This window comes from Gymnoscopelus microlampas (genome assembly GCF_963454915.1).
Source record: "Gymnoscopelus microlampas genome assembly, chromosome: 5".
Classification (NCBI taxonomy): Eukaryota; Metazoa; Chordata; class Actinopteri; order Myctophiformes; family Myctophidae; genus Gymnoscopelus; species Gymnoscopelus microlampas.
Genome location: NC_139942.1, coordinates 42,391,180 through 42,404,940, shown reverse-complemented (window position 1 = coordinate 42,404,940; position 13,761 = coordinate 42,391,180). Strand labels below are relative to the sequence as shown.

The window sequence follows — 13,761 nt, the reverse complement described above, 5'->3', positions numbered from 1 at the left end:
CAACGCCTCGCATATTTTGAAAAGTATGAAATTGTTAAATACAGTATGTCAGACATTTCTTTATATTCTACTTTATATCTAAGTTACTTGTCATACCTGCCCTGTGCATTTTTTTCAAACTGTCAAACAGAAATGTAATTCTGGCGGCCCTCACACCTACGTCGCACCGTCGATCTGACCAATATGTCTGGGTCATAGTGTCAGGGGCTTTGTCAGAGTACCCGTTGTACCCATCTGTCTGTGTCTCTTTTGTGCCCATATAGGGAGATCTCTGTATCGGTCTGTCTACCCGTGCCCCTTTTATACCCATATATGGAGATCTCTGTATCTGTCAGTTCTTGTCCCTTTTATGCGCATATATGGAGATCCCAGATGTCATCAGTGTATGCCAATATATTGGAATGTCCATATATGGGCATACTGGTTGGATCGGCGGTTTTGGACAACTGTATATCCTAACTACTCAGCGGCAGTCACCACACTCCCTCGACTCCTTGCAGCTGCGCCTGCCGAGTTTAAGTAATATGCATATGACCATATATGGTCATGTCTGTGGCTCTGGACAACCGGATCTCTGTAACTGTCAGCCCTTGTCCCTTTTATGCCCATATATGGAGTTCGCTAATGTCATCATCAGTATATGCCCTTGTATGGGCATGGCCCCTTTTGTGCCCATATATGGAGCTGACTGATTTGTTTGCGCCTGATGCCATGAAGACACATAGAGGTTAGACAATACACTCCATATTTGGGCGTAGCTGCATTGGGAACTCCTTACATTATGGCTGAGTCATAGTGACATGAGCGTGACGTCCACTGGCTGGCTCTCCCTTAAGCCAATTTTAATATAGGATTTTAATTAGGATATGTCCAATATTCAATGCCAAAAACGCAATTAAAATCGTTAATCGCAATTATTTGTATGACAATTAATCATCAAGTAAAATGTCCCATTTTGCTCTATTGACCATCATTTGCAGTTACATGCAGGAATATCATAAGCAAGATTTAATTTGATACGTCTCATATCTTCAAATTTGTAATGATCTTGTTCGATGTTGACGATGTACTGTACACTGACTAGCTTGCCAATATGATTGAAACACACCAACGATTTTAGATTCATACAAGAAAATGTGTGTTTCCAACTTTCCATTCATCCGTTTAAATGCAATGATGTCTGTTCATAGTAGAAAACATAACATAATAGGAGATATCAACTAGGCCCTAGGGCAAGAAATATCACAATATGTGGAGCAAAAGTGGCTCTGCAAAATCCACCAATTAATTTTCCGTCATTATCCAGATTTTCAAAGCATGCCCGGCAACTGTATCAGAGTGGCTGTTGGATAACACCTTGGCAGCAAGAGAAGAACAGGGCCATGGCCTATAATTCCATTTTGTCCCAGAGACATTGAACTAGGATTTCATTACCTGGCTGGCATTCATGTAGAATGCTAGAAAATGTATTCAGTAGAACACAGATCTCCACCAATGTTTGTCTATAAGGTTGTCTTAGGTTGCAGTGCTTATTTTGGCCAACATAATGACATGATGCAGTAGCCTGCACATCGAGGTACCGACAGTCAGTGGCATCTGGAGGTTGAAAATGAAACAGCGAGTCCAGTTAATCAGTCTTTCGTGATCAACCTTTTTTCAAAGTATTGTTATGATATTGTTATGTGCACTTTTGGGACAGGTCGTCACGCCCCCCTTTTGGCCAATCAGCCTGAAAACGCAATAACTTCTTCCTTGGGTCAAGACCAACCTTTCCACCACGTTTTGTATATATCCATTCATAACTGCTCAAAAATATCTTGTCAACAGACATACAAACAGATAGGGGGTCATTATCTCCTTGGCAGACGTAAAATTGTGAAATGACATACCAAAAGGACCCCCCCACAAAAACCTAAACAACAACAATAATAATAAAGTGAAGCCACTGGGACTCAATTATAGCTTATTATCCATGATATCTTTGTCCAATTGCAAAACCTTTTGACAAACTTCAATTCACAACATACATACATACCCACCCTTTCCCCAGCAATGTATAAGGAGCAGCTGAACTACTACTCACCAGTTCACGCCATCAGCCTCCACCCAGGCAAAGCGATACTCGTTGACCCTCAGCATCAGCTGGAGGCAGCCGGCCACACACTGGACATACTGAGAGCTCTGGAACGGACAACAGGGCACAACATTTGTTCTCAAAACATTGAACAAACTAAAACAAAATGGGAGAACCATCGATATCAGTGTGTAATCAGGGATTCAAGCGAGAGAGACTAGATTAGAAGGTTAGGTGTCATCAGAGCAGCTCAGTCGCAGAGGGATGAAGGAAGTATAGTTGACAGGCATAGACAACAACACAGGTGAGAGAAAAGATACTCAAACCATGACAAACTTGCATCAACGTCAACCTACCAAACCTAACAGGCAACTGCACATGCAAGCCTAACAGCTTTACAGAGCAACCCATGCTAGATCACACACTCACTTTGACAGTACAAAGATACAGAGAAACAGGAAGGAGGTGGGAAGGGCGAGCGGTGAGCAGGTGAAGAGTGCTCCATCACACCTAAGCAGAACGATGTGAATAAAGGTTTAGAGATTAGAGTGGAGGCATCTTAAGGGCAGAGGAGCGGGAGGAGGAAGAAGAGATGAAATTAATATGTCAAAGAACTACTGTAGCAGCTGTTGCATTAAAGAAAAAAAAACCCAAAGCAGACAGATCCAGCAGTATAAACAGGAATTGAAGGAGACATGAAGGACAGAAGAGTGGTAGTGGGGCACGTGTTGGGTTATCAGCCAGCCCCTCGCATCAGCAGATTTCTAAGCGTGTCTCCCAGGAATAACACATGTTAATATGTCCTTCATAACATGGCGGGATGCTGTTGCTAGGCTGTGAATGTTATTTCAATAGACTCTGTGCATAACAGAAGTCTGTTGTCACAGGTTTCCAGAAGGTGGCACATCCATTTCCTGTTCCAGTTCATTTTCCCACAGCTTTGTTTCATGGTTTCAGGTTTGAACCGGAAACACATTATGACACCTTCACATGGGTTTCCCATTCAAATCTGCATTCAATCAAACGAAGCTATAGGAGAATTAACCGGTACCGGAAACAGGTACTGTATGCCACCTTCCAGAAACCCAGGACTAGTTATGCACAGAGCCTCCCCCCATATTCCCTTCATATAAGGGTTTAAATGTTTTTTCTTCATGCACTTCTGGCATTAAGACAGCTTATATGGTCATGCAATTCCCACTCAATACAGCTGAGCCTAATAATCAGTGGCAGCCAGTACCATGCCGCAGTTAGGCTAAATGAGATTTCACCACTGCATGTCCCAAACATGTACAATAGATAGAAGACACTCGTGTCCCCGACAAAGAAGCTGGAATATTTAGTGAGAGAACTGGAGTGCAACAACAAGATGGGAGAGAAAAAGAGAGACATCGGGGGGTGGGGGGCGTTTAAGGAAAGACAAAGATGTGAATGTCCAGTGAAAGTTGACAGAAGCCAGGTTGCACAAACCCCCTGCCATTTTGCTGTGGAAGCGCCGGGGGGTGGGGCAGCTTGAGCCGCTCATACTCACTTCACTGGGGGAAATAGTCCCTTGTCCTGTGCCTGTTTCTGGACCTGTACCATGTAGGTTCTAATGTGAGAGAAACAAACAAAAAGAAAGAGGTGCCACATGGTTGCTTAGGTACTGTAGTCCACACGGCTTCCGGTGTGACGGTAGGCTGATCGTGCCCGGCACACACACACACACACACTGCGAACTTGACCATGACCGCACAATTCAATGAGAACACATAACAGATTCTTTCGAGGCTGTCGGGGAGAGAAATAATGACAGAATGTCCTTTGGAAATTTTCTTTGGCACCTTGTGAATAATGAAGAAAACTAAAACACGTGTGTGTGTGTGTGTGTGTGTGTGTGTGTGTGTGTGTGTGTGTGTGTGTGTGTGTGTGTGTGTGTGTGTGTGTGTGTGAGATACCTCATAAGGATATGAAATGTTCATTGAATCAATAACACAAAAACCCGCCTGCACTTTGAACGACAGACTGAATGGGAGATAACCTCCAGATAGCTTTTAGAGAGATTTCTAATAGCGCTACATTGAGCCTAGCTGCGACCATGACTGATCCATATTCTGTTCTTTTATCAACTCACTGCACATTGCATCTACTCAGCGCAGCATGAAGTGCCACAGCACTGCTCCTTTCATCAGAACCATCTTGGGATCCGATGAGTCCATTCACCTTAAAAAACGGTTCAAATCATGATGCTCACGTCAATAAGGCTTTCACTGTGAGAACAGATGAGCCCATTTCTATTCAAGGACAATTGAAGTACAGTAGGAGGAGGCTTAGTTCAGTGCTCTGAATAGAAAAATCAAATGAGCTCAACAGACCAGGCCTGTCACAATTATTACATAATCGTCTAGTCGCAATTATCTGAGTAATCGCAATTATTTTGTCATAATTATTTTTGTCATAATCGTCTCCATGTTGAAAAGTAAGCACATCAAAAAAGCAGAAATAGCTGATCTAGACGCTTATAAGCTGTAAGCTTGTGGACACGTTGTAAGCTTGTGATCAGCTATTTCCGCTATTCTTTCGTATAAAATGAATGTCAGTCATTTCTTTGTATGTTTCAGTTATTTGACATATCTTCCCTGTGCAATTTTTGATTACGAAGTCTAAAAGGCAAGCAGGAATCACAAATATTAGTGTGACAATTAATCATCAACTTAAATTTGTAATGGTGACAGCCCTATCAACAGGACTGTACTATAGCTATAGCCCTAGGTTCTGTCTTCTCAAAATTCGATTTCATATAAATAGATTTAGACCTACATGTCCTGCAAGACTGGGGGCGGGACGGGGGGATTTTAAACCATTGTACCTGTTCAGCTGATTGAATCAGTTTGTTACAACAACCATTTTATACAACTACTCATATCCTGCCAGCATGTTGCAACTGAGATACTAACTAATGGGACGTAGAAACCATCTATTTCCCCCCCAGTAGATGTCATTATTAGCGTCTTGTCTTATTTAATTACTACATGTACAGTAGCAAGCAATTCCATAACAAAAGGCCACAGGACAAAAGCAACATGCATACAAATGTCATCACGTTAGAAATGTGTTCAAGGCTGTAATTTGAAAAGCTCCTTTTGATCATTATGTTCTTGTCCGTTGCAATGTGAAGCTTGAGCAGCTTGTCAACAAAATTACACATTTTTATGCCATATTCTTCCCAACCTTAGCATCAATTATGTAGCATTTCAAGGAGAGTGGTTTGGAATTGGGAGAACTTCATTAGTGCTGCTGTACCAAAAAATAATGACTGTTTAATTACACAATAAATGACTCATTAATGGCGCTATGAAATCAAAATGAAAAATAAAAATCTGAAAGAAAAACATCCAGTTTACAATAATATACATTATGCAAGATAATGTGACAGGTTAACATTTTGTGTTTTCATATCAAAATTACACTACAGTGCTTCAAAGGTATCCTTATTACAACAAAGAAAGAGTAAATGAGCTGTAATGCATCATCTAAAAAGGATTCTTCATCAACAAGCCACAACAATAACAACAAAGGACCGCTATGTCACCATTACAGATCAAATGGTTAATTTACAGATAGAGGACAGCCCTATGGTCAGAAGCGGAAAAATACATTGCCAATAGGGACATTACTGCCCAGAAGGACCTATTAAGACATACCAATAACTTCTCTCTGGCTATGGATTAATATACTAGCCTGTAGACACTGCAATCCCAACATTACAAACGTAACTCAATCATATAGGACCTGTTCGAATGGTTCTAATGTTGACATGAGTTTCATTTATGGATCCATAACACAATTTCAGTGGAATGAAGGCAATTTCATTAATTGACTGGGAGCAAGTCACGTTCCAGTGTGCAAACATTTCCTTTTGACCTCCTATTGACCAGTTTGCCTACACAAAGGTTTTGTAGTGGGTGTGCAAGCTCTTTTTTTTTTCTTTTAATGAAAGCATTTGGCCCTTGAAATATGTAAGCTGTTCCCTCTCCCAGTTGCATCATGTATAGTACCTGCTACAGATTGCTGCATCATGTGAGTACAGTACTTGTAAGATAACCTGCTACAGTCAGAATGCTGCATCATGTGTGTACTGTGTACAGTACTTGTAGGATACCCTGCTACAGTCAGAATGCTGCATCATGTGTACACAGTACTTGTAGGTTACTTCAAGAATACATTGTGCACTGTAAGTACAGTAGGCTACCTGTGAGCTGAGTTGAGTCTTTATCCAGTTGAAGTAGTAGTTGAGGTCACTTCCCTCCATCAGCTCACGTCCCCAGGCGGCCAGTTTGGCGATGATCCTTGCGGCCTGGTAGAGGAAGGAGGAAATTCATATAGAGCATGTTTAAATAATCTTATTTTGTTTATTTGTCTCTAATATAAGCCACACCAACACTGATTCCATCATTGTTGGTGTGGCCTATATAAGAGACCAGTGTTTGTTACACTGCCATTTGTTAATTCTGAGGAAGGCCAGCAGGCCGAAACGATATGGAGCCAGATTGTGCGTCTGTGCGACACTTTTTTCCTCTTTCTAACTCAGTGGTTCTCAACCATGATATAGAAAAAGACTATTACTGCATCCAATGTAATCAACAAACTGTACTATAAAACTGGTCAAACATTGGCCAAATTACTAATAATAGGAGAAAATAGCAGAGCTTGTAGATCGGCTATTTTCACAATATTTATCTGTGGAACCGGGTCAAACTAAATGTAATGCCTACAATTCCAAGTGCTGGTCAGGGTGGGGGGGTCCCCAGTTCAAATATGATTATTTTTGGGGAGGTCATTGCCTGAAAAGGTTGAGAACCACAATACTAACTTACCATGTGGACAGTGAATAGGTCCTGACGATTCAGCATGGGAAGAAAGTAGGACCACGCAGTGTTCTTAGTCTTCTTGGCATAGTCAAAGAAGATGTTCACCCTCTGATGGTTCTCCTGACAGACAAGTGAATTAACAAGCAATGACGTACAATGACTGAAAAAGACTTAAACGAGCGATTTCATTTGCTGGATAACTTGTATAATTCAATCAATAGCAGCATTCAAATAAATCAACCTGGCTCATCTGATGCGTCAATAAAATACGTTAATACAACTAGAGGAACTAGAGTGCTTTGCAAACACTATAGATACACACGGAGATAGACGGGAACGCCCAGGAACGCCCCATTCGATTTTGGCTCGGGGGGAAGACAGAACGATCTGCCTCATAGAGTTACATCATACACGATCGTTTGGATCACCTTCAGAGCTATTTTATGGACGATAGAAACATTGTCAGCCAAGAAAAATCCATCAGAAGGACAGCTGGAACACAATCGTCCACTCGCCCTCTGAAAAGTTGACTTATTATTAAGATATATGTGACTAAAAAGACCAAACATTGACAATCTATGAGCTCACAGCGCGGCGGAACGCAACACGTTGTAACTGTGAGCTAGATTGGCAATGTTTGGTTTATGTTCCCCCCAGAATACGTAAACTGGGGTTCATGTGGTTTATCAGATTATCCTTATATCTTATTGCATTAGTCAAGTTTCAGCACAAGCACCATTGAGACCGGAGATCTGTTTCCCTCTTTCCAGCTCCGTCTGAATACCAAAACACTCACCCCAAAACACAGTCGCCCCGGGGTAAACCCGCCGGTATTCACCTGGTATTCCTAAACGTAAACTCAGTAAAACTATGCCTAACCCTGAACTTATTTCAAACCTTATCCTCTGTAAAACAAATACAAGAATACAAGAACCGCTGGTCGGTGAGAAAAATGGGGGCGGGCGTGTTTTGGGGCGAGTCTTCTGGTTATCTCTCCTCTCGCTCCTTGTTACAAAACATGTTTACATATGCACAGTGTTTAATCGCCTGGTAGAGACACTATTACAAGATATGATCAATTAAACTTACCATAATATCAAAACCCAACAGCCATTAAGTCATCAATAATGTTTATAGTGAATTTGAAGTACAGTTTAGAGACTGTTTTGTGAACGGCACGTACCGACGCCATTATCATTTGGAGACGTGCGTCATTTAATATCATGCAGGATTTACACACTGCTTAACCTCCGTGTTCATTGCCAGATTAACAATTGTGTTTTCTGTAGGTTTTTAAATGAGGATAGCCAGGTTTGGCTTGTTTTGTGTGTAAATCGCTGCATGCTGCGTTTCCAAACTGTAATGGCGTCGATGTCTCCTGTACTTGGAATTCACTAAAACGTGTTCTATAAACATCATTGATGAATGGCTTTTGCTTTTTGATATTATGATAAGTTTAATTGATCATATCGATAGAAAATGTAATAGTGTCTCTTACAAGGCGATTAAATCCGATATCCTCGGGCCATTGTGTTGTGTTGGATCCAATCGGACTCTTGTTTAATTTGCTAATGTAGCATTCCTTGTCGAGTGGCAACAAGGTTCAGTGCCTGTGATCTGGCAAGCCATGACGCCTGCTTTTAAATTGGTATACTTTTACAGCATGTGAGTTTGAAAACCCTGCATCCCTCCGTCTATACCAGCTGGGGGAAATCTGTGTTTTCCCCCGAGCCGACTCTGCCTCCGTAGGTACGACCCACTGATGACACTACGCCGTGTGCATGTATAGAGCAGTGGTTCTCAAAGTGGGGTCCAGGGACCCTCAGGGTTCCTTGGGGGGGTGTTCCAAATGGACCCTTACAGGTCTGTAACTCTGAGAGTATACAAATGGAACCAAATGGACCCCAAGGGTCCTGTCAGTGTTATGGGGGTCCTTGAAAGTTACACATTTGAGAACCACTGCTGTAGAGCATCATGTCAGCTATTAAAATGCACATGACAAGCTTAATAATGATGGTTCTCGAGGCTAGAAGTGATCCAGTGGAGTGCTAAAATACTTCTGCAACATCTTCTCATGAAAACAATCTATATGCGAGTACATGTCCCTGCACAGTAAAATCCTGTGAAAAAGGTCCTTATCTCCATATCTTTTTACTGTGGTGAAAGCGAGCCATTTTCCGCAGGGGATCACACTACAATGGCGGATCGCGTTAGAAATATTATTGCTCCAGTCGTTAGTCGGGACCCTCGACCATCGCGTAGACACCCTTTGTTTACATCCGGATCGTCGTGGAGGCTTCTACAGCTCTAAACAGATCAGCGTAAACGGTAAGAACGCTGGCACTGGATGTACCCCGTTTTAAAAGACCTCTGGCACTTGATGTGTTAAGTACAGTACTTGAGAAAATGTGCTTAGTTACTTTACACACGGTGTGTGTGTGTGTGTGTGTGTGTGTGTGTGTGTGTGTGTGTGTGTGTGTGTGTGTGTGTGTGTGTGTGTGTGTGTGTGTGTGTGTGTGTGTGTGTGTGTTTTACCTGCAGAGTGTCATCGATCAGAGTCAGGATATACTGGACTGTTTGCTCCTTGGAGATGTGAGCCATCAGGTTCAGAAAGGTCTTCGCACACTGAGCACAAACAATATGAAAAGGTTCAGAAAGGTCTTCGCATCACCGAGCACAAACAATATTAAATTGAAAGTCTGTCTGCATCCATACGTCTCTAAATCAACAATGCTTCTGCTTGCCACAGTGGGTCCATTCTTCACTCTCAAGAGCTATTATCTTTACACTCTCAGAGAGATAAGATTTTGACAGAAGATTTAGCTGTGTATCTTTTGTATAGAATAAAATAAAATGACCCGCACACCGTCTACACTTGCACAATAGGGACAACCTTATTTAAGCAACGTTTTGGTCAATAGACCCTCTTCAGGCATCTGAAGGCTGTGTATCTTTTGAAAACATTCCCATGTGTTAGCTCTGTGCCGTCAGCCAAGAATGCAAGACAATGTTTCTTTGAGAGAGGTAAACACATTTGTCACAGTGCAATTGATTTTATACCATTTTAATGGAGCTGTACTATATAGTTGTCATGAATGTATCATCTTCAGTACCGAATCAGAATATTTCAAAGGTTTTCAATACTCATGGATGCTAACAAAGTTGTTGCACTACTGCAGTACCAACGTTATTTTATGATGGTGATGACATACTGTTACTGTTTTATTTGAACACAGGGGAGCCACCTGTGTTTTGTCTGTCTGTTTGTATCTATCTGGATGTTTCGATACTGGTGACAATGTATATATCTAATAAAGTATATAATCATCAGCATCATCATATCTCAGGACAACTACAAAATATTGTTTTCAGTTCATGATAGTCATTCATTTTTTTTATTAAAAGTCAGATTTTTTAATGCCGTTGAGGTATAATATTGAACTTAAATGTCCAGTATAGTGACAACACCAGTATTGTATGTATGCCACTGTACAAACAGAAATACAGTTGGATTCACAGTTCAGAAAGTATTAAAGTACTGATAGCTTGATACCTGATGTCCTTCATTGGTCAGAATGACCTGTTTCTCCTCAGAGTGAGCCACCTCAAACTTCTTAATGAACTCACAGTCCTCTGCAGAAATCATCTGACCCCTGCAACAAAAAAAGAAAGAAAACTTAAATTAAAGCTACAATCCAGGACTTTAACCCATTTAGAAAATTATACCTGAGGCCTATTTTAAGAACGCCTTCTAAATCTTAACCTAAGTTTTCAGAAAATCTTCAATTTCTTATTCAAAATGTTAAGAAAATTCCTGTTGCTATATACATAGCTATATTGCTATATACATAGCATCTAAAATGACACAGATGCTTTCCCAGTTTTAAAAGGTATAACAACGTATAGGCTTTCCCGGTCTTAAAAGGGTTAATGAATAATAATATTAAACAATCTGTATGGTACATTATGTTAATAAAATAATGACAAACACATCTGCGTCGTTGGAGGTGGTGTCCCTACATTAATGAGAAGTTTGGACCCTGAACATATTACTACCGGTATAATGGTAGTTTGGTGACCCCTTTCCTGTCCCTAATTATAGTCAGCCTGCACAATAGTGACACTCACTCTGAAAATACCACAACTGAGCTTCAAGAGAGCCACAGTGAACAGCCCCTGGCTACCACAGTTAAAGTACATCCACATAATAATCAAGGGTGTGTATATCACAACAAGGAAAAAGGAAAAGAAAAAGAAGACTATATGAACCATTTTGTATTATTATACACATACAGCCATAAAGAGGAAGCATCACACAAGACACTGACTCACATGGCAAGGACTACTGTATCCAGATCTAGAGGCTACAGTCTAGTCCTCGCTCTGGTGACTAGAACGCAAAACTGTACAACAGTGGTGCTAGTCAGAGATTTTTTTTGTCATGGCTAAATAAATCCATCAACCTATTTTCCTGTCACAGTAGTGAGACCTCTCGATCTCAATAGAAGCATACGTTGCAGAATATCAGCATATTATAACAAGCACAGAGCACTGGAGTGAACTCCTACTTACTGGAGGTAGGACTGCCAGTTGACCTGGTTGGCTCGAACCTCAGCTGCCTTAGCAGCAATGATGTTCGTGGGGACTGCAGCATCCACAGCCCCGCGGATGTCCATGTTTGAATGTGTCGACTAAAACAATGTGTGTCCTGATCGAATGTCACACCACCTGGATGGGAAAAAAAGTATTAGATGGAGTGCCAAGTAGTGTTAAGCGCAATACTAGGCCCTTTCGGAACCCTGTATACCTTTTTTGTATTTGGGATGACGGTATCCAGTTATCTTGGATACCATCATCCCAAATACAAAAAAAAGGTATACAGGGTTCCGAAAGGGGCTAAGCACAATACATGCTCCTAACAAAGTTTTCGGAAAGGGAGCTGATTTAACAAGTAAATTGACGTAATTCAGACGGTGGGCGGTCTCAGAACTTTTTCTCAGAACTCCTGCAGCCCCAGATGTCCTGACTGGACTAGCAGCAATGTGACGTCACAGATGATGAGGCTAGAGAGGTACATACATACACTGTGGCTTAAGCTTGGTCTCTGATAACAGCCATTAAAGACAGTCCAAATCAATTTCAGGAAACAATATGACATGTCTTGAATACTCACTCATACATTACTCACTCAGTAGGACACTGGGATTGGAAGGTTTATTGTAGCCTTGGATCAAGACTATCATATATGTATTTTATATGTATTTTATCGAGTCTGGCTTTCGTATCTGCAAATGTCAAAAAAAAGATCTATGATAGTGTTGATCCAAGGCTGGGTTTATTGCTTGATATAAAATCCCAACGATTTGAATCAATGTTGATGTTAGGACAACAATAACTCGTAATGACTTGGAATTGACACCTATACGTCTGTATGATCTAATATTGGTGGTGATCATCATCTGACCATCTTCACACTGAAGCTACAATATAAGTTAGCCCTGCAGTAGCCTTGGATCACAAGACGGTCATCTGTCATATAATATATGACAGTCTTGTATCAAGGCATCAAGGCTAGCCCTGCAGTAGCCTTGGATCAAGAGTATCATAGATTCTGACATTTGCATAGCATAGACACGACAGTAAAAGTCAGATAAAATAAATCTATGATTGTCTTGATCCAAAGCTATACCTATATGTATGATCTAATATTGGTGGTGATCATCATCTGCCCATCTTCCCAGTTCCCACTGAAGCTACAATATAGTTAGCCCTGTAGCAATGTACTGTTACAGCTGGCTCTGCTAACAGCAGGTCATGCTAACTGAGAGAGAAGCAATGTCACGACACACGGCAGATCGTGTAGCGGGCAAAACAGTTGAAAGTACAAGCTTAAAATGCTGTCTACATGTTAATTGTATACATTCGCATTCCCCAAAGTGAAGGTCAAATGATTCATGTTATCTAGCCACAGCTGTTAGCTGTTATAGCTAGGCTCTAGAACATAAGAGGAGGATGGATGCTAACCTAAGCTAGCGCTGCTTCGCTGTCATAATGAAGACAGAATAGTAATTTATATGTAATTTAACACTACTGTTTGTTTCTCTAACATTATTTATTTTTCTAAGACTCGGATTTGACCGACAAGACATAGAATAACGAAAGAATACAGTGTGTTAGAATATCTCACCCTCCTCTTCCCTCTGCAGCTCACAGATGACAACACGCTCTATCATGTGACACCAACGATCACATGACTCACTAGATGGCAGCGGTGTAAAGTAACTGAAGTACATTTACTCAAGTACTGTATTTGAGTACAATTTCAAGATAGCCTACTTTTAATTTACTTGAGTATTTCCATTTGTTTAGACTTGTAGTTTACACTTCTACTCCACTACATTTCAGAGTCAAATCTTTTCTACATTTGACAGTTGAGTTACTTTGCTAATTGAATTAATGACATTATTATTATTCAGAAATCCTTTACACAAATGTAAAATGATGTGACGCATTGTGAGCAAGTAGATGCTATTTTCAAATAGCCAAAGAGTATAAAATGGGGCTCATAATAATAATAATAATGATAATAATAATAATGATAAACATAATAATAATAATAATAATAATAATAATAATAAAAAGTGGGTATTGAGTTTGTTTTTAAAGATATCTGTGGTCCTTCCCTGTCCTATATGTAAAACATAATAATTAAAAAGTTAATACACCTGTTTATATATTATTCATATCTCTCCGACATGAGATGTTTGTAAGGGACAACATTGGACTCCTATTTCTTGTGCCAGGCTTATTGGTTGGTGAAATCAGCCGGTGTGTTCT

General features: G+C 40.6%; 1 protein-coding gene across 1 annotated transcript in view; it reads right to left on the bottom strand.

The window, feature by feature from the left end:
• atp6v1h (ATPase H+ transporting V1 subunit H) overlaps positions 1-13,158 on the bottom strand; it is a 28,450-nt gene extending 15,292 nt beyond the window's left edge. Inside the window, exons 1-8 of the mRNA XM_084057316.1 lie at positions 13,112-13,158; positions 11,497-11,652; positions 10,478-10,577; positions 9,460-9,549; positions 6,931-7,044; positions 6,306-6,410; positions 3,606-3,665; positions 2,084-2,181 (exon numbers count right to left, since the gene is read on the bottom strand). Coding sequence (XP_083913442.1) covers positions 2,084-2,181; positions 3,606-3,665; positions 6,306-6,410; positions 6,931-7,044; positions 9,460-9,549; positions 10,478-10,577; positions 11,497-11,600 — 671 coding nt within the window. The 5' untranslated portion in view covers positions 11,601-11,652; positions 13,112-13,158. The remainder of the gene's footprint in view (positions 1-2,083; positions 2,182-3,605; positions 3,666-6,305; positions 6,411-6,930; positions 7,045-9,459; positions 9,550-10,477; positions 10,578-11,496; positions 11,653-13,111) is intronic.
• Positions 13,159-13,761: the final 603 nt, after the last annotated feature.